General features: G+C 58.3%; 1 protein-coding gene across 1 annotated transcript; it reads left to right on the top strand.

Moving 5' to 3' along the window:
- Positions 1–2,176: 2,176 nt before the first annotated feature.
- On the top strand, positions 2,177–20,196 carry LOC120238970. The gene is made up of 5 exons (XM_039243042.1): positions 2,177–2,188; positions 2,361–2,431; positions 2,903–3,429; positions 19,861–19,918; positions 20,166–20,196. The coding sequence occupies exons 1-5, from the start codon at positions 2,177–2,179 to the stop codon at positions 20,176–20,178; spliced, it is 681 nt and encodes a 226-aa protein (XP_039098973.1). The 3' UTR covers positions 20,179–20,196.
- The last annotated feature ends 341 nt before the right edge of the window (positions 20,197–20,537 follow it).

Below are 20,537 nucleotides of genomic sequence, written 5' to 3'. Positions count from 1 at the left end.
GTCCGTGGCGGTGATCATTTGGGTTCCGTAGTTTGCATAGACCTACGGGTCACGAAGTACGCGCCCGTGCCCACAGGTGCATTTTCCTTTTCCTCCTGAGAGGTGGGAGTCATTATGCCCATTGCGCAAATGGGGAAACTGAGGCTCTGAGAGGTGAAGTGAATCGCTGGAGATCACGCAATTGGTAACTGGAGCGCCGGAGGACCCGAACCTGGGACTCCGTTTCCTTAGGGAATGCTCGTTCACGCATACCGTGGACCTAGAGGCCGGGTCAGCGCGGGGTCTGGACCAATCTGAGCGAGGCCGAAGGCAGAACTGCCACTCCCCAGGAGGGTCTAGGTGAGGGAAGGAGGCGACTGCAGCCCAGGCATCCTGCCCCGTAGAGGGAGAAGGGAGGGGAGACTGAGGGTTGATAAGCTCTTCGCTTAACATCTTCAGCACAACGGTGACCGCCAAAGAGAGGACAAAATTAGGGAAGCAGAGTGGGGCAGGGGGCGGGAAAGAACTATGTTGGCCAGAGACTCGCGGAAACACCTGGAGCGAGAAAGAAAGGACTGTGACCAGGGCCGGGACCGGAGTGGGTGGGTGGGTGGGAAGCTGACTTCCAGATTGGACGAGGCGCGGTTTAGTGGTCCTTCCTAAGCCTGACCCGAGGGTCGAGGGATCCAACCCTACGCGTCCTGGGCAGAGTGGGATGTTGGTGGAGAGAGGCGGAAAAGGTCTCTAGAAGGAGGAGGATGCCCCGCCGGGCAGACAAGTGTTCGGCCTGCTGAGGGAGGGCACAGGGTACGCAGGGCAGGGCAGCAAAGTGAGGACCCGAGGTCGTCCGGAGCCACCTCCTCCCCTGCCTGCGCCCCGGCCCGAAAGGGATACATGGTATCGAGTCCCCGGGGGCCACCCCCTCACCGTCCGGGTCTAGCTCCAGTTACCGGCCTGTCCTGCTCCCTAAAATATGTATGAGGCCCCTGAGGGTGCAGTTTCACGCCCCCTCCCGGAATGGGGTTGGGGGCCTTGGGGTGCGCGGGGAGCCACGGGGGGAGAAAGCAACGCTGGCTCCTGAGGCCGGGGCCGTCTCAGTTTTCAGCAGCGCATTTAAGAAAAGGTGGAAACCGGATCCATCTCGGCGGCGCCCCCAGCTCGCCAGCCCCGACGGCCGGATCGCGCTGCCGGGTGGCTCGCTTTGCGTTGAGCGGTGTCTGGTTCTCAACAGCAGGTGAATGGGCGCGGGCGGGGCGCGCCGGGCACGGGGGGGAGGGGCGCGCGCTATAAAGAGGGCGCGACAGGTCGCGGGGGCCACTCGCAGCCGGCACTGCCTGCGCTTTGGCTTTGCGGTTCCTAACACACCGCGCCCCAGCATCCCACGGCTCTCGGGGAGCAGGTAGGGAGCGGTTGGGGACAGAGCCAGGGTCATTCAGGGCGACTCGGCTAGGCAGGGGAATGCGTGCCGGCCGGGGAAAGGTTAATGTGGAACGACCCCCCTCCCCTTTCTTGGCCCGTTGGGCCCCGCGCTTTGCTCAAGGTCTCCCCTGTCCGGGTCCTGGCTCACCACGCCTCATCTCGGGCTACTCTTTAAGAGGGACACCGAGGCCCCGCGACTAGCCGGGCGACGAGCTGCCTGGGGTGGTGATCTGGCCTCCTCCCTTGGCTGAGACACGCAGGGCTTGAGCAGGCCCCGCCCAGGAGTCGGATCTATTTAACGGTTCGTATCAGCACTTCAACCCTCTGCCCCTCCCTGCTGGGCAGGGCCTGGGATAGTGGGGACCATGGACCCTGCCACCCACCCCCCCATCACCATGCCTACTTTCTCCCTTCTCTGGAGCCCAGAACAGCGTGCTAACGTTCTTCAATTTTAATACAAGAGAGCTTTAGATTTGGTGGGGGACATTGGCTAAGCACTCTCCTTTTTAGGGGCTTCTTAGCCGCCAGACCTAACTTGCGAGGTTCGATAGGGAAAATAGGAGCTAAAAGGGAGGACGGATTAACGTTTTATTTTAATCTGGTTTTGAACTGTGCTTGCCGTCTGGGGGAGGCCAGGAGGGGCTGGTACTGTGAAGGGCGCCCTAAGCAGCGGGAGCGGGCGGAGGCGTTCGGGTGCCCAGGATGCTGGGGGAGTAGGAAGAGGCCACCCCAACGCTGACAGCCTGGTTGTCTTCTGGCCCCTGCCCCGCCCCTCGGAATGCTCCGAATGGTATCGGAGCAAAGGACCGCAGTGAAGTATCTAATCAGCGTCCGCGCGCCAACCCAGGCCCGCCCCGCCCCCTCCCGGGGGAGCCACTGCCGCAGGAGGGGGGCTGGGGGTAAGAAAGGGAGGGGGAACGGGTCTGGGGGCGTCTCCTCTCCCCCTCCCCCTTCTGGGACAGGCAGCCTTTGTTCCCGCGGCGCAGTGGCCAGACACCTGTGAGGCCGCAGAGTTGGGCAAGCCTCTAGGTTGGTGAGAAGGTAGCGGGGAGCCTCCTCGTCTCCACTCCAGCCCTGCAGCCCTGGGTCCGGGTGGGCCCACTGACACAGCTCAGCCTTGCGCACCTTTCGGCTGGGGAGACTGCGGAGATCCGTCCAGTGGCCCCACAGTGCGTCCCAGCTTCAAATGCACTTCCCCTCCCCCAGCACGGGGTCATATTTCCGAGCACGCTACTCTACACACACCTCGGCTAGCTCCGGGCTTAAGAAGGCGGTGGGGTAGCAGGGCGTCGGGGCGCGCCTTGGCCTGCGGCCCCCTAGCCTGAGGGCAGGAGGCAGGGATTGAAGATGGGCGGCGAGACCCCGAGGGGCCAGGTTGGGCAAGCAGGCGGGGCTCCCAGAGTCTCCGCAGTCCCGGTCGGGCGTGCCCTGCGCTGTGCACCAACCCGAGCCACATTCAAGGTGAATCATCCCCGGCCCGCCCCCTGCCCCTCCCCGCCTCAAGGCACCTGGACCAATGGCGCAGAGCGGGGGGCGGGCGGGGCTCAGGGGGCGGTAAACCCTCCCTGAGTCATTATCTTTGCACTCCCGTCGAGTCCCTGCACCTCTGCGCCGCAGCCAGCGGGCCTCTCTCTTGCCGCGTAGTCCGGGGCACCCAGCTCACCCTTTTCCTCGGCCTTCGGGGCCCCCGTACCTCTCCTGGCCCGCCCCGCCTGCCGCGCGGAGGCGGCTCCTCCTCAGGTGGCAGGGCCGGGGCCTCCCCCAGCAGACCTGTCACCCGACACCCAGGAAGCGCGCGGCCCCATCCCGGCTCCTCTTTGTTCCCCCGCCGGACTCCGCGCTCGGGCGCCGCCTCCTCCCGCGTAGCGCTGTGGAGGTTCGGGGCGCCGCCCTTGGCCGGGCCGCGCCTCAGGTTCCGTCCATCTGGGCCGCTCCGAACCAGAGCCCTTTTTTGTCTTGTTTTTCCCATGTGGACTCCGCACGGAGCTGGAGCTGGGAGGCGGAGGTGCGCCCAGCCCGGAGCCGGCGCAGGTGAGTGTCCGGGGCGGGGCCGGGAAGGGCCAGCGCCCGCGAGGGAGAGAAGGTGGAGGCGGGCGCCCCGGGGCGAGCAGTGCTAGAACCCGGTTTGGGCGGGCGGCCGGCCCTCGGGGATGACGCGGCAGTGCGGCCTCCCTGCTCTCCCGCGCCTTCCGGCAGAGGTGCGCACGCGGCTCCGTGGTCCTGGGTCCCCCGGTGGAGTTGGCCTGTGCCCCACCCCCCATCCCTGCTGCCACCCGGACCCGCGGCGGCCGCGCGGTTTGGGTGCGGATTGTGTTTGGCGAGGTGCGTATCGGCGCCGGCCCAGGCACCTCCTTGGGGAACCGATCGGGGGTCGCGCCGGCGTTTCGCCGCCCTGGTGGGCTCAGGAGGAAGCGCAGGGCTGGGAGGCAGGCGCCGACCTGGGCTGAGGGAGGGTTCCTCCTGCTCCAAGAGCTAGTTTCTCCAGCCCCCACTCCGGGCTTCTCGACGGGTCGTTACCATTTCTGTGGCCCCGGGACGGCCCCGCCCAGTCTCTAGGGGAAGGTAGTCTCCGACCTCCAGCTTGCCTCTGCTTCGGGGCCACCGGTCCTGGGAGCCTTGGAGCACGCGGCCGAGACACCCTGTCGCCCTGCGCCTGCCCCCATATCCTTGTTAGCGCCACCGAGCACCCGAGGCCCCAGAGCTCTGCCTCGGGGTCGGCAGCTGGACGGCGTGCCGGGTACTTCACCGGTGCGCGCATCCTAGGAGCTGGATGTGAGGGAGCCGCCTCCGAGTCAAGGGTCGCCCAATTCTGCCGAGCCCTCTAAGCTCAGCCATTCGCTGTCCCTTCCCCCAGCCCTGGCATCCCTACCCTGTGTATAGACGTACTCGCTGGGGGGCTGGGGGCGCTAATACAGGCTCAGAGCGATTAGGATCCGGGAGCCGGCGGTGCCCTAATCAACCTCCCCACCCCCATTCGTTAGGTGAGGACGGAGCCTCCCTGTCGGGAGCATTCTGTCGGGCTTCGTAAAGCTCTAGAGGATTAAAAGCCCGATTTTCCTCCTGGGGGCCAGGTGGCGGATGTCTGCGCTGTGCCCCTGGCCCTCTGGCGGGGTCACCGGGCTCCACCCGGTGCGCACCATCTCCCGCAGTGAGCCCCGTGGGCGCCGAGTCGTCAGGTCTCCGAGCCGAGATTGAGCCTTCCCAGAAATCTGTCCTGATCGCGGACCGAGTGCACCCAAAGGAACGTGGCCCCACATCTCAGCTGAGACTGGCCGGCGCGCCAGGAGGCTGTGGGTTCGGATCTCGGCCTCTGAGCTGCATCCTAGCTGCCGGTTTCTTTACCAATCATGGCTGCCCCTTCGTGTACTTGAGGCCTTGGCCCGCTCCTTGGGGAGTCGGGGGACCTCTGGAGTTGGCTTTATGTAAAGGAGAAAGAATCCCGAGGTAATGAATGTGAGAATTTCGTTTATTTCTTAACCCCTACCAGGCGGGTTAAATCCGTGCAGTGGCTCCTGGCTTGAGCTCGCACAGCTCCAGCCGCCCGCATCAATGGTGGGAGCTCTGGCGACCAGGGCTGCGACGAAGACAGCTTTGGGTCTCTCCCCTGGGGCTTCTGGGGAGACAGAAGGGCCGGCGCTGGGCCCTGGGTGTGTCCGAGGGCCCCAGCTGCCCCTAGCCTCCAGCCTCTTGGGCCTGGGGGCATTCGTTGGAGACCAGAGGGAGGAGGCCCAGGCCCGCGGTGGGTGGTGCAGCTCAGATACGGCACTCCGGAATCGTTGCGTACACGGCGAGGGCAGAGCTACAGGGGGACTTCTGATGGCCCACGATCTTGGAGTACTCATGGCATTGTGTCCCAGCGACCCTCTCCTCCTGGGAGCTGTTAGAATTTGAAAGGGAGCCTGGGCCCTGCTCTGTGCCCCGAGGGAGAGAAACCTAGAGGAGGCAGGACCCAACGGAGATGTCTGAAGATGGTCCTAGCTGAGTTCTGGAGGGTGGAGCAGATGTGGGGTGAGGTCAGCAGAGACCTTGTAGAGTAGGGTACACATACAGTGTGACCCTCAAGTATTCTGTGGACACTTTGGTGGCTTTAGTGTCAGCGGCCTTCCCACCTGGCCCGCAGGTTGGGTCCCCATTAGGATACACCAGCTCCCAAGCTCTTCTTTGTCAGTATCTCTCCATCTCCCTCTGGCCAGGGTGGGAGCCGGGACCAGCTGGCTCCCACACCTTCTCTTCATCTTCCCACTCCCAGAAGTGGATTTCTGTGCCTTTGGATCTCAAGGTCAGGGCTGTGTCATGTTACCCCCCCTTTCTCCCACCAGAGCAGACGAAGTTGCTCTGAGAATTCTCCTTCAACTACAGGCCTCAGTTTTCCCTTTTGACCCTTCAAATGAGGCTTTCGCTGCTTATACCCTCCCAGCTCCCCTTGGCCCTCGTTTCAGGAGAGTGGGGAGACCGTGCTCCCTTAGGACCCAGGCCTGAGCCTGCCCCAACGGAGAGCAGAGAGGTACCGCAGGGCTCTAGGGGTTGACCCCGGAGGCTGGGGCGGCCGGTATGGCGCCGCCCCAGCACTGCGGCACTGCCGCATTGGGCTTAGCAGGGGCGAGGCAGGCGCAGGGGAGGAGCCTGGCCCAGCTTTGCCACTCCAACTGAAAGCTGGAAGGGGATTTGGCCTTTAAGCTATTCTCTGCTTACAGAGACCCAAGGCAGCTGCAAAGGTGAGGAGGAAAACAGACCAAGTATGTCCGCGGGTGCCACAATTAGAAAGAGCCCGTGCAGCCCTCGAGGCCGGCTCAGCGCCCTTTACCTTCCGTTTCCTGGACCAGGGCGAGCAGGAGTCATAACTGCTCTCCTCTGCCTGCTCTTTGGCTGCCTGGTGCCAGGCCAGTCTCCTCCAACACCCGCCTCTCCCTACCCCTAGCTCCGCAAAGAAAGAAAAAAAAGAATTTGGGGTTGTTGGTTTTAAGTACCCCGGGGTTAGTTAGGCTTCTGATAGTTTAGAGTGGCGGCCTCAGGAAAGAGTTCCCAGACCTTCGCGAAGGTTGGCATCCCCTGTGGCAGAATTGCCTGGGTACCTTTTAAAATGCAGATTTCTGAGGGGCCTACTAATCTGCATTTCTGGGGCTCCTTGGGTGAGTCTGCTGGTCACACCCTGAGCTCCTTTGATAACTACCTTCACGTGACCCACAGTCTGTACTAACATTCCCACCCCCACCCCTCCCCCTTCCCCGGGGTAGGACGTAGCCTGTCCCTACTCTTCCCTAGCTGAGTGCACTGATTTAGTGGGGGGAAGAACTGGGACGGAGTGCCCGGGAGTGACTTCCGAAGACCTCCATCCTAGCAAGCTGGGTCGGCCTCTGGAAGACCAGCAGTGGGCCTGTGTTGAAGCAGGGTGAGGAGTCCCTGGGGGGCTGGGGAAAGGGGGGGAGCATTGAACAGTGATTTGGGCTCCCTTGGACGCAAGTGTCGGGGGCCAGAGTGGGTGAGGATTTAACATAGCTGCTCATGGGAAGCAGCGTGGGTCCTGGCAGCCTTGAGGTCGCTGGGAGAAGCATCGCCAAGGGGTTTTGATAGTTTCTGGGCCAGGGGACTTGCTCTCTAGCCCTTCCAGGCTGCTTTTCTAGCCGCTCTGCCCCTTGGTCCCTCCCTACTTGGGCCTGGAGCAGGCTGAGACTGCCACTCTGCAGAGTCCCCAGACCTCCTGCCTGGACGCCAGCTCCTCTGAGACCGACCCTTTCTCCCCTTCCCCCCTCTCCTTCCCCAGGGCGCCCGGCACCAGAGGCAGGAGCTGCCACGGTGACTTCTCTCGAGGCAGCCACTCTGGCAACCACTGATGCAACCTTCCCGGCCCCTCCCTCGCCTCCGCCTTCCTCTGCAGTCCCCTCCGAGCCAGCCAGAAGCTGCTCCCGTTGCTGGAGGGCAGCTGTGCCTCCAGCTCCCTCCATGCTGCCTCTTTGGCCAAGGGACTTCCTGCCCACCTGCCCGGCTGTTCTGGCCACAGGCCGGCAGCAGAGATGCCCAACCAGGGCAGTTCAGGATCTGGTCTGGTTTGGAATGGGAGTCCGGGTAGCGGCAGTTTTGGTTTGCCCCGAGGGCTCTATTTCTGCCACAGCAAAGGCTGGGGGCTGGAGGGTGGTGGAGACCCAGACGTCTTGGAATGGGAGGGTTCTGTGCTCAGAGGTCAGGGGAGGCACTTTGGATGTCCCATTGGCCACTGCCCCTTTGGGACCCAGTGCGACGGCCAGAGAGGAGGATCTGGCCAGCTGTCTGCTCTTCTGGACTGGATTTACTCCTGCCCCAGCCTGAGCAAGGGTGGGCTGAGTGAGGGTGGAGGGACTTTGGGTGGGCGTTCAGGTTGAGACAGGAAACGCCCCGACGATTTGGACATATCGCCCCACCCTCTCCCAAGCCTTGAGTGCTCAGCCCTTCTCCACTGTCACTGCCTCCTTGGAAGGTCATTTGGGGCTAAGACTAGGCATGTCAAGTTTGTGAGGGTGTGGGGTGAGGAGGGCTGCTGAGCAGTTGGTGGGAGGCTGGCGCTTCAGCCCAGGGTTGCGGGGCGCGGGGGTCTCTCTGCAGGGTCGGCAGCCTCGAGAGCGCCACTCCTGTTCTGTGTATGGCACTGGTAGAATTCACTGTGAACAGTCTCGGTCAGTGAATTACCGAAGGGCCATAAACAGAGCAGAGACAGATCCGCGAGTGTCTCGGGAGCACTCTTCACCCCCTCTGGCCCCCGTGGGCCTGGACGTCGGAAATGGACTGTTTTCGGTGGGGGGTGGGTGTGTGCATGGATGCCCCCTCCAGCATGTCCCCCCCACCCAGGGCCCACAACACTTCCAGTCTGCTTGGCCGATTTTGGCACTAGCACATTTTTGCTTGTGTCTCTCCGCTCTGAGCAATCATGTGCAGTGCCAATATGGGAAAAGCGGGTCGCCACAGCCGTGTACACCTCCCCTGCGTCTTGTGTCTGGGCCCCAGCGTCCCCTCGCCACTCCCTGGCCCATCTGGCTCAGCTGCTGTGAGAGCTGCAGCCCCGTGGGCAGCCAGATCGCCTTACACTGCCTCGGGCCACAGCGGAGCGTGAGGCCGGGCAATCCGAGCTGGGCCAGCAGATGGGGCCGCCTGCAGCAGTGGAGGGGGGGTGGTCACCATCTGTAGGGCCAGCCTGGGCGGTGCCATGGATCAGGAAGGCCCAGCTTGGCTCCCAACACACCCTTGGGGTGAGACCTTGGCTGGCAGCACGGGGGCCCGGCCTTCTGCTGCAGGAACTGAGGGAGGCAGCTCCTCGTGGTCAGGCGAGGTGTTTCATGGGCACTGGGGTGCTTGGTGAGCTTGGCGTTGGAGTGTGTGGTTCAGGCCCTGCTTTTGGTAGCTTCCGGGGCAAGGACCAGTGGTCTTCTTCCCATACCACATGCTGGGATGTGGCCCCCTGGATCCCTGGACTTGGGCGGTGGTGTGGAAACTGCCCTGTCCATTTGTGTATTGGACCACATCACATAATGTCATCTCCCCGATGCCCCACCACGGCCCTGTGGGGTGTGGAAGTTTTTTCAGTCATCTTCTAGATCTTTCTGAGAGGAACGTTCTGGCTGAAGAGGTCAGTCAGTGAGGAGTGGGGCCAGGCCAGTGTCGTTTTTTAGTCACCAACCACACCTTGCGTGGGGTCAGCTTCATTGGTTTTGTGTTTTGGGCACTCCTGGCCCCCAGGGCTTGGAGGCGTCTCCGCTCTGAACCCGCAGGCCTGGGTTCGGATGCCCCAGACAACCTACTGATGCTGAGGGGCCAGGACACAGCCAGGCTGGCCCGGTGCGAGGCCCAGGTCACTCGCACTCAGCAAGAGGCCAGCTGGCTGGCCTGGGACACTGACCAGCTAGGGGCTGTGGAGCCTGAAGTCATGGGCCCCAGTTCCTGATGGAGCTGTTTCTCCTTGGGGGGTGAGCCTCAGGCCTGGTGTGGAGAGGGAGGGGGTAGTGTGTTGTTCAGGCTGTCTGTTGGAGGAGGGTGGGATCCAGTGAGCTACCAACTCCTCCTGCGTAGGGCCCCAGGGACTGCCTTGGGAGGTCAGACCATTTCTCTATGCTGGTTCCCTGGGTGTCCAATCATAGTCCCTACTGGATGTGGTGATGGAGTCCTTGTGCAGAAGCTCTTTTAAGTGCTGTAGAAAAAGGAGGGATATTAATCATTTGCTACTTATCCTAAGAAGGACACTTCAGCCTCTGAAGCTTTGATCTCTCCTCTGATGGTCCATTCTCCCCACAGGGCCTGGCTCATCCCGTCTCTCTGCTCTGGCCCTTTCCTTCAGGGCTAAAATGGCTGATCTGCCTGAGAGCTTCCCTCCGGGGCTCCGTGCCACAGATGTGAGGGGCAGGGAAGAAGGGTGTCCACGGCCCGGATCAGAGTGACCCCTGGGGGTGGGGGTGGCCACAGAGACCCAACAAGGGGGGTTGGAAGGCCCCTGGGCATGGTCGTTTCTAGAGCATCCTTGGGCCTTGCGAAATGTCTGGCCACATTTCTGTACCTTCCTGCCTCGCCCTTCCGGCCTCAGAGTAGAGCAGCCGCCCCTCACCCCCTGGGTGGTCTGCAGCTGGGCTCCATTCTTCCTGTGGCTTTGCTTCTGTGTCTCAACACCTGCCCAGGTGGGTGCCTTTGCTGAGCCCTGAGTCACAGGTGTTAGTGGGGGGGCGGGGTGTAGAGGAGCCAGTTCTGTCCCTGCAGCCACCCCCCCTCCCGCCCCCGTGCCTGGCTATCTCTGGGGCCCAGCTCCAGTGCTCCCTGGGAAAGACCTTAGGCCCTAACTTAGTTTCACCTCCTTGTAATTTAGTCAGTCCCAGATCAGGCCCCAGCTCCTGGCCTGGGTGGGGAGCTCACCCACAATAGTAACTGCTACGCCAGGCTGGGGGACCATGTATCCAGCTCCCTATCCAGGGGTCAGTTTCCTGTCAGTTGGGGTGGGAGGCCTGCCTTCCCTTTGCCTCCTCCTACCCCTCCAGCCTTTGTTCCTCACCACCCTGTACCCTGGGCCTGAATCCTCGTTTGTGTGTCCCCAGGGAAATAAGCAGAAGGTTTTACCCACTCAACAGGCAGCTGGGCTATGGAGATGTTTGATCTATCCAGTGCCCTGTGCCCCGCAGGGATTCCTGTAGTCTGACTGAAGTCCCTCCCGCTGCAGCTGAAAGCATTTTCTTGTCGGAGTGGGAAGCACTTGGCTCTGAGTTTTCGGTGTATTTCAAGAGCAGTCAGTCCAGGGTGTCCACCTCCCCCAGGCAGGGCCCCTGCTTGTCTGTGGTGCTTGGGGCTTCTGAAGATGCCAGCCCCTGGAGGGACTGTGTGAAGTGGATTTTCCAGACTCCCTGCCCCTCCCCCTCTGCTCCATTTGCTTATTCAATCCCAGCCATTATCCTGCTCCCAGCCTGGGCTCTGCGAAATGCGATCCAGCTCCATTGATCGAGGGCAGGGGCTGCACAGCTGCACAGCTCGGTTCGCGAAGCCTGGCCCCGGGTGCGGGAGAAGGCTCCCTCCCCAAGGTGTCCAGCCAGCCCGGTGCTCCAGCCACCCCAGGGGGTGGGGACAAGGGATCCACCCTGCCCACCTCCGAGGCTGTGCAGGGAGTTGGAGGAGCTTTGTCACTGGCTCTCAGGAGAACCCTGGGACCAAGGACCCGGTTCCTGCAGGGGTTCCCAAACAGGCCCATGCACCCCACAGCCTCGCCCTTGCTCAGCTCTGTGAACCTTCAGCACCAAGCAGATTTCTCTCCACGGAACAGTCTCCCCACCCCCTGGGGAGACTGCAGCTCCCGGTGCTGTAGCTGCCCCGGCCCCCCTTGGGAGCCTGAGGATGGCCTCCGCCAGCATCCCGCACCTTCTCTCTTCCACCCCATCTCCCCGGTGGCCTCTCTCCACCCCAGGAGGGGCGGTGGCCGCTGTCTCCTGGCAGCTGCTTTTCCAGCGTGGGCTTCTGGGTTGGAAAGCGGTCCTCTTGTGATTTGGTCTTTCTGCCCAGGAGGCTTTAGGCAAACATCCTTCCAAACCTTAGAGGGCTGGGACTCCTCGCTGGCTGAAGACTTGAGGTGACCTTAGGTGGCTTCAAACACCCCTTAGGAAAGGGCCTGACTGCATCTGGGGGCTGTGGGGCACAGAAGTGCACTGTCCTTGGGGTGAGTTACCTGAGGCCTGGGGAGGTGGCACTTTGGGGAATAAGGTGGAAGCCACCCCCCTGGGGGTGTGAGGATGGGCAGGTAGAGCATGAGTGTATATGGTGGGTTTCATGGTCAGGAGAATGCTGCGTGGATGGGATGTGCCACGGGACATGGCCTCGCTCATTTCTGCCATGGACTGGCCAAGATGAATGATGTCACTGGGCCCAGAGGCTGTGGGGCCTGGAGGAATGGCACTGGCCCAGGAGTGAGCCCGCTGTTCTCTGGGAAGAGACCACAGCAAGGGGTTTGCCTCTCTGAGGCTTGGTACCAAAGCGTTTCAGGTACAGAAAGTCAGCTTCCTCCCTGTGGGGCAGGGCAGGTGGGGAGCTTCAGGCCCTGGGGAATGACATGGGGGGGGGGAGGTTGTCTTCCTGGGTCAAATGAGACAGTGACATGGAGCGCTTACCAGCGGCAGGTCAGGGCCCACTTGAGCTATCTCTCCCCTAGCGTCCAGGGTCCAGGCAGAGGACCACGTGGAGTGGAGGTACCCTCTAGGGTCCCCCTGAGAGCAGGTGGGGACAGGTCTGGTCCTGAGCTGGGTCCTGGGAGCTGATAGGTGCTGCCAGTGTGTTCCCTCCCTCCCTGCCAGCACAGTCCCCACGCAGGGAGCAGCTGAGGAGCCATCGGGAAGGACAGAAGGACGTGACCTTGTTCTCTCGCGGTGGGGGGTGCCTCCAGCTCCACTGTCCTGGACCAGCGGCCCTGCTAACTCTCCCGGTCTCTGTCTCTTCCTTAGCATAGGCGGCGGCCTCTGCAGCCCCCTCGGCCCCCTCAGCTCCCCGGCCCGCCGCTCCGCTGCCTGCCGCAGCTCGCCTCCCACCGTGTTTGGCAATGGTAGAACTCACACTGGTGAGGTAATGGGATCCGGTGGTTCTAGACTTGCCAACTATGGTGCGAGGGCTCAGCGGGGCAACTCTGCAGCCAGTGGAGGGGCCACGCCACGCGCACCGCCACCGGGCCTGCCGCCCCACAGGGAAGGAGGGAGGGACTCCGGTCCCCGAGCAGTGGCAGAGGGCGGGTGCAGCTGGAAGTGACACTCGTGTCTCCCTGCATCCCCCTGAGGTCACAGGTCTCCGAGTCAGCTGGGAAGCTGTCCTCCAGCCTTTGAGGGTTTTACCAAGAGGGTTGAGGTCCTGCCCAAAGTGAAGGTTGGGGGGGGTGGCTTGTTGGGAAGGAGGAAGGAGGGAACATTTGGGGTTAGGAACCCTCACCCAATTCTTGCATTCAGGGTGGGCTCTGATGCCTCGAGGGGGGTCTCCTTCCCTTCCACACTGAGAGGGGGTGAGGGCAGGCCATCCGGCCGTGGGCATCTATGTAATGTTGCCAAAGCAGTGACAGATGGATGGGACCACCCTGGAGATGTGACGGTGGGTGCGTTTAGGCCACTTCTATAAATGCAGGACTGGCTCCCTGGGGAGTGGGTGGCCTGTGGGCTGGACCTCAGTGTCAGGCTGCTAATGTCTCAGAGCCTGGGGTGCAGCGGGGGCTCCAAGACAGGCCAGAGGGTCAGGGATCCAGCGTGGCTTGGGATGGGTGGTGCACCGACCCCCTGGATCCCAGGAGAAGAGCGTGGGGAGTGTGGGGAGGGGAAGAGAGTGTTCTGAACTGAGGTGAACAGTACAAATAGCAATGCAAAGGCCTTTGCCCTGTTCCCCAGCCCTGCACTTCGTGGGAGACCCCCAACCCCTGCAAATCTAGCCAAGTCCCCCACACCTGCCCTCAGAGGAGGAGAGTGGTTTTGGCCACTGGGGCTGATAGGTGGGCAGGGCCAGGCAGACCTCCCTTGGCTCATTCTGAGCTCTGGACTCCACGCAGCTGCAAAGTTTTTGGGAAGAGATGAGCTGAATAAGGAAGGTGGGGTGCGGGGCAGGGAAGACAGGCAGGTGGGGGTGCGTCCCCAGAAGAGACCATCTGAACTCATGGCTCTTGAAAGACAGGAAGGAAGAAACACTGTCCTCTCACAGGCTGCAATTGATTTTATTTTTTTATTTAAAAAAATTTTTTTTAATGTTTACTTATCCTTGAGAGAAAGCAAGAGACAGAGTAAAGTGGGAGAGGGTCAGAGAGAGGGAGACACAGGATCTGAAGCAGGCTCCAGGCTCTGAGCTGTTGGCACAGAGCCCAATGCTGGGCTTGAACCCACAGACTATGAGATCATGACCTGAGTTGAAGTTGGACACTCAACCAGCTGAGCCACCCAGGCACCCCTGCAATTGATTTTAAAAACCTGATAAATTAATGTACCAGACATGAGGAGGGCGAGGGTTTGTTCCTTGTTGCCATGGACTTATTAAGCACCAACCATATGAGGCGGTTGTGTGGCCAGAATGGGCAGTGGGAGGAAGGGTGTGAGGGGCACCTGCAGGGATCGGGGATGAGGGGTTCCTGGAGGAGTGAGACCTGGGACTAGGGGAGGAAGAGGAACAGTCTGAGAAGGAGCAGGTTTTGTATGGGAAGCAGGCTCAGAGAGGAGTGGGAGCTTTGGAAGGCAGAGGGGGATGTGATCTGGTGAAATGGATGGAGGGATTGGGGGTGGTGGTCAGGGGCACAGGAGGCCAGTGTCCACACCAGCAGGCAGATCATGTGCAGCCAAAGGTCTGTGCCATCACAGCGCCCTGTGTGGCTGCTGAATGGTAAACTGTCAGGTAAGTGACATAATTAGAAGGGATTTAGAGCCAAAGCCAGCGGAGGTGAGCAGAGCCGGTGGCCAGGCTGGGCCGAGGTCCTCCTCCACGCCTCTCCTCTGCCTCGGGCTGGCTACTCTGGGTCTTGGACGTGCGGGTGGGAGTGAGATTATTCCTGGGCCTTCATGGGGAGGGGAATTAAAAGAAATTGGGGGGCTTTGGACAGATTTAGTCGTGGTTAAAGCTACTGATCTTTTAGCACCTCCTGTGTGCAATATTTTCATGACTTCGATGAATCCTCACAACTGTGGGCCAACTAGGGTTAGGACATGAAGCACCTTGACCTTGGTGAGAAGCAGGGAATTTGAGCCCTGGCTGTGGTCGCTGCTCTGAACTAGGGGCGGGGAGCTGGCTGGGACACTGGCCTTGTCCATGGGGGTCCTGTTAACCTTTGCAGGGTTCTTGCCCCAGCCTGGGGGCTGTGGATGCTGAGGGAGGTGAAGGCAGAACCAGGGCCGGCAGAGAAGGCCTGCGTACCATCACTGCTGGCTCCTGGCCCGGCTCCCTGTTCTCTCCTGGCTGTCCCCTGCATTAATCTGACCGTGACAAACCCTCCCTGCAACACCACCAGGGTAAAGCCAAGCCCCTTACCTGGTTTTTGGGACCTCGTGTGACTGGTTCTACCAGGCTGTCTGCCCCCTTCTCATGCTCCACTAGGAGATTCAGTGGAGTCCATGTCTAGCCCTTTGCCTCAGTGCCCAGGGCACAGTCTTTCCTGGGCCTGACCCTGGCTGTCTTCTGCCTTGGAAGCATCTGCTGGTGGGTCTGTTTCCTCATCAGCCGAAAGCTGTTTGAGGGCCAGGCTGTCTCACTCATACTTGTGTGCCTGGGACCACATGGTAGGTGCCTGGCATGGGACAGGGAGGGGTCCTGGAATCCTGTAGGGACTGATCCGTGTGCGATCAAGCTCTGTGTGATATTGGACACCTCTACCATCCTGGTCACCTCCAGAGCCCCAGTTCCCCACAAACGTAAAAAGATCCTCATGATGCCCCATCCCTGCCCTAGGGCCCCCACCCCCCCAAGGTCAAAGGGACGTATTGCCCTGGGATCAGGGCCCTGAGGACTGACTGAGATGGCAGGGACCCCACCTCTTCTAGGTCTGACAGCTTTCAGAGCACAATGTCCATGGAAACCATGTGTGACAGGTTTCTGGTGAAAACCAGCCTTAATGCAGAGAAAAGTCAGGTGTTATGAATTGACTGATCACCCCGTTGGATGCTAATGGGGCAGGCCTGGGCTTGCTGGAGGCACACGGGCTGATGGAGACCTCGGTGGGGCAGTGTGGACAGGAGGCAGGCACAAGCAGTCAGATGGTGCGAGGTGCGGGGCCTGGAGCAAGGAGTGGCCCCCGGGGGCAGCCGGGAGCCTGTGGGCTTTCAAGGCAGCGCCTGAGCTGAGTCTTAGAGAGGGTCTGGGAGAGAAGCAGGCAGCTGCCTCTCCTGGAGAAGGAACAAGCCAGAGTCATGTGACGGCAAGAGTAGGGGAGATGGAGAAGCCTGGGACGTGCCCCTCGGTCTGTGTTCGGGCTGAAGGATGTCAGTGCCAAGGTAGGATCCTGTTCTCTCTGTGGCCATTTGCCACCAGGATACGGCATGTGGCTGATACAACCAGGTCTGTACAGAACAGTGGTTTTGGGGTGATGGTGGGGTTCGTGGGGTCCAAAGCCGATGGCCAAGAAGGAATTGTTGAAGACATCTTTGGTGCAAAATGGTGATTTCATTAAAGCATGGGGACGGGACCTGTGGGCAGGAAGAGCTGTGCTGAGGCTGTGAAGAGTGACTGGTTATATACTATGGGACTGGGAGGAGGTAAAGGCAAAAGGGAGGCCTCCAGAGGGACTTTGATCTGCTAAAGAGGACTCCTAAGATACCGGAGGCCTTGCTATTGTCAAGCTAAGGTGGTTTTTCCTCTAGTAAGGCATTAACATTAGGATGGCAGGGGGTTCCTGGAGAAACATTACACTCTGTATTTGCCTCAAGCTTGTCAATGGGCTGCAGGTTCTAAAGAGATTGAATTTTCCCTGCCATTTCCTTCTTGCCTTTTCCCTACGTCACTATGTCACTATGGAGGGGTGATGTCAGGGACTCCAGGAAACTGGGTCTACAGGTTCCTGGAGATTAAGCTATTGAGAAGATTGCCTTTTTCTGGTAATTTACTTAGATGTTTGTAAACTGGTGGAGACTCTTGTCCTGTATGACTGTGATCTCTCAGTTAACCATTTGATATCTTTCCTTTGTTATTGGGCAGCTAGGAGTGCCTGAGGAATATCACAAATATCCCACCTTGGCGCGCGCGCGCGCGCGTGTGTGTGTGTGTGTGTGTGTGTGCATGCACACTGACTTGTGCTTTACCCTTAGCTTGCCTGATGGTTCCTCATCAAGCTCAATGAGGGGGGGTGAGGTTTGCCCCTCTAGGGAACATCTGGCAATATCTGGAGACACCTGATTTTCATAACTGGAGGTGGGGGTTGCTTCTGGTCTCCAGTAGGTGGGGGTCAGGGATGCTGTTCAAGAGCCTGCAATGCATAGGACACAACAGAGTAATGGACCTCAAGTGTCAATAGAGCGGAGGCCAAGAGCTCCCAGGGTAGAGTGATCAGTTAGAAGCAGCAAGCTGGTATCTGGAGAGGTGAAAGCCCTGTGCTTAGGTGAGGAAAAAACCTCAGTTGTACTAGGGTAAGAATGGAGGAGACCAGACTACTGAAATGAAGGGAGAAAGATCTGGTGACTTTGGTTGACTGCACGTTCACCTGAGATGGCACTGAGGGAGGGACAGCAGCCAGTCACGGGAGGTGAGTAGGCTGTCTGTGCCTTGGTCAGGGTCTGGTACCATCTTCAGAGGGTCTGCATCAGAGTTGGGACCAATGAAATTTCGGGTACCCACATGTTCTGTGGATTACATAATTGCTCTGTGGCTCAGTCGGTTAAGTGTCCTGACTTCAGTTCAGGTCATGATCTCAGGGTTCGTGAGTTTGAGCCCCGCATCAGGCTCTGTGCTGACAGCTCAGAGCCTGGGGGCTGCTTCGGATTCTGTGTCTCCCTCTGTCTCTATCCCTCCCCTGCTCACCTCTGTCTCTCTCACTGTCAAAAATAAATATTAAAAAAATAAAGAGGTATTTTAGGAGGGCCTGGCTGGCTCAGTTGGAAGAACATGTGACTCCTGATATCAGGATCATGAGTTCAAGCCCCATGTTGGGTGTAGAGATTACAAAAAAATAAACTAAAGGATTTTAAAATTCAGCTCTTTTGATTTTCACTGGGAGGGTCATTCAGGAAATCTTGTCCACTTTATATTTGGAAACAGCCAACCGATCTCCAGGAAAAGTTGGAACCCGAGATTTTGGTTGTGAAAAGTTTTGGGTGGGAACTTGAAGGCTGTTTTCCATTCCTGGAGGAATGGGGACCTTCACAATTCTGTGACCACAGAGGCCCAGGGCAGGCTTTACAGAGAGGCAGATTGTCTCCCAGAACTTCCTTACTGGTCAGTCAGGCTGTGACTTAGGATGGGCAAGCTCTCCGTCCCCAGAGATGTTCCAGCAAAGGTGTTGGGGTGGGTGGCAGCCTTAGATGGGGGCTGGACCAGATGCCTTGTCACTGTGTGAAGTCACTTTATGCTGAAGCTGCTTCCTTGCCCCAGCGTGGGTGGCTTGCATCTCCCTCAGCTCCTGAGCTGTGACCTAGGCATTGTTCAGATCACGTGCACACAGCTTCTTAAATACCTGTAAAGGCTGTTGTGAACAAACTGCAAATTAATTGAAGAACTTTGGATTCATAGGGGATGTGTCTCTTCTCAAACAGCAAATACTGGAAAGCTAAAACTAGGGGTAGGGCTGGTGGGCTGTGGGGTTTTTTTGGTGGATCTGTCCCATGCAAGCAAGGGTTCTCAAAGCTATGCTATTAAGTGTTGGCTGAAGCTTGACCGGAACCTTCCAGGCCTCCCCCCGCACTGGTTCCACGGGTTTCTCAGGGTGAGATGCTGGGTGGAAGAAAAGGCAGCAGGTGTTGGGGATAGTGATGGATGTGGCAGTGAAGGCCCCTTTTTCTCACCCATGGCCCCTGCCTAGCCCATCAACAGATACTTCTGGAGTGTCTCCTGTATGTGTCCTCTATCCCCCAGCGGCATCCTCCCTGCCCTGTGCTGGAGGTCCCCAGCTTCTGGGAGCCAGTCTTCTGCCTCCTCAGCAATTCTGGGAAGGTTGAATGGGGGCCAGAAACCTTTACGACCAGGGGAGCAAGGACAACTTCCTGTGGAAGTTATGGGGGAGGGGAGAGGCAGACAGAGGTGCCCCTTGTGGGGAAACAGATCCATCCCTTTACTGCCACTGATGAACCCACAAGTTATTTTTTTTTTAAATCAAGAAACAGACTTTTTAAAAAAGTTTATAATTTTGTTTTTAATGTTTACTTTTTGAGAGAGAGAGAGAGAGAGAACCAGTGAGGAGGGGCAGAGAAAGAGGGAGACACAGAATCCAAAGCAGGCTCTGGGCTCTGAGTTGTCAGCACAGAGCCTGATGCAGGGCTCCAACTCATGAATTGCAAGATCATGATCTGAGCCTAAGTCAGATGCTTAACCAACTAAGCCATCCAGTTTATTTCAAAAGTGGGGAGTGGTGGGGGGGGGGACAGGGGCAGAGAGAGAATCTCATGCAGTCTCTGCACTGTCAGCACAGAGCCTGACACGGGCTTGATCTCACAAACCATGAAACCATGACCTGAGGCAAGATCAAGAGTCGAATGCCACCCAGGCGCCCCAAATCCACAAGTTTCAAGTATCTTCTCTCTTTACAAAGGCAAAGGCATCTCGCCCTGGCGAGTCTGAACATGGTGTGTGCTTATTTTCGGCAGTCACTACCTTGACCACGTTCTGTTGACTCTGTTTTGGTTCCTTAATTACATATTGAGTGAATTCCATAATTGTATGAACATGGTTCATCATTAAGTCCAGACTTCCTTGAAGCTTTGATCTCAAACTTGAGTTCAACTCCACCTTCTTCCAAGCTCCAGGACCCACAGTGTTTGAGGTGGCGGTATGGTCTGCCTTGTAGACAGCTAACTACCTTCTGTCCTCTTAATCCAGATCCTCCAAGATTGGGGTGGTGGGGGTGGTGGTGGATGGTGATGGGCAGGCAGGGAAGACGGGAAAGGGAAGGCAGAATTCATAATAGCAAAGCACTTTCCTTAAGACCAATGACCTTAATGCTCCTCCCACTCCCTGCAGGTCTTCAAGAACTGGGAAGGGGCCATTTCATGTGGCTCACTGATTGACCACAGCTCACTGTACTTACCTCTCAGCTCACTGTACTCATCTCTTGCCTGCCCTTTCCTTGGGTAGTTAATGATCTGTGAATAAACACTTAAATGCCACATTAGTTTAGCTTCTCCCAGAATACCTTCAAAATTGAGGTGTTTTGAAATAATGCTCAAGGCTTTAAAAGCCTAAGGAAGTAATCAAAGCTATTGTGTTGGGTATAAAAATGTAGCAGATGTTGAATGTAAAATAACTTGGGGGTTCCCTCAAACTTAAAAAAAAGTACTTAGTGCTTTGTTTCTTTTGAGTAACTGATGATGTGTTCCTTTCTTCTAGTAACAGAACTTCTTGGTCAAGAGCAGAGCTACATGGGAGCCTTCATCAAATCACCAAGGTCGGCTCCACCCTGGCAAATGTGTCGCTTCCTTTTCTTTGGTCTTGATTTCTCATTCCCATTTTCTTATTTCATCACATGTATCTTTTATATAACCTTCAGGTTCTTTTTTGGGGTATTAAAAATAACCTTTTTGGGGGTGATGATGAGAGTGTTCTGAAATTAGATTATGTGATGATCCCACAACTTTGTAAATATACTAAAGACTGTTGAGCTGCTCACTTTTTTTTTTTCTCTCCCCAAATAGGCTCCACACCTAAGGTGGGGATTGAACTCAGGACCTTGAGATCAAGACCTGAGCTGAGAGATCAAGAGTCCGATGCCCAACTTTCTGAGCCACCTAGGTGCCCCAAGATGCTCACTTTAAAATGGATTACCTGACTGGCATGTAAATTATCTCAATAAAGTTGCTTTCAAACACTGTGAGGTTATTGGGACAGTGGAATTGGGCAGATGGGGCATACTGTTACCTCAGTGACCTCCTAGTTTACTGACTCAAGACATTCAAAGACCTAAGAGGGTTCTTTGGTAGATGCAGCGTGAGGCAGCAGGGAGGATGTTAGGATCCCAGCTTCACTGTCCCTTGGTTGTCACAGCTTGGGTAGAAATGATGGCAGTC

Source organism: Hyaena hyaena, unplaced genomic scaffold, assembly GCF_003009895.1.
Source record: "Hyaena hyaena isolate Hyena2069 unplaced genomic scaffold, ASM300989v1 scaffold_8, whole genome shotgun sequence".
Lineage (NCBI taxonomy): Eukaryota > Metazoa > Chordata > Mammalia > Carnivora > Hyaenidae > Hyaena > Hyaena hyaena.
The sequence above is the reverse complement of the archived record's forward strand: the minus strand, read 5'-3'. Positions and strand labels throughout refer to the sequence as shown.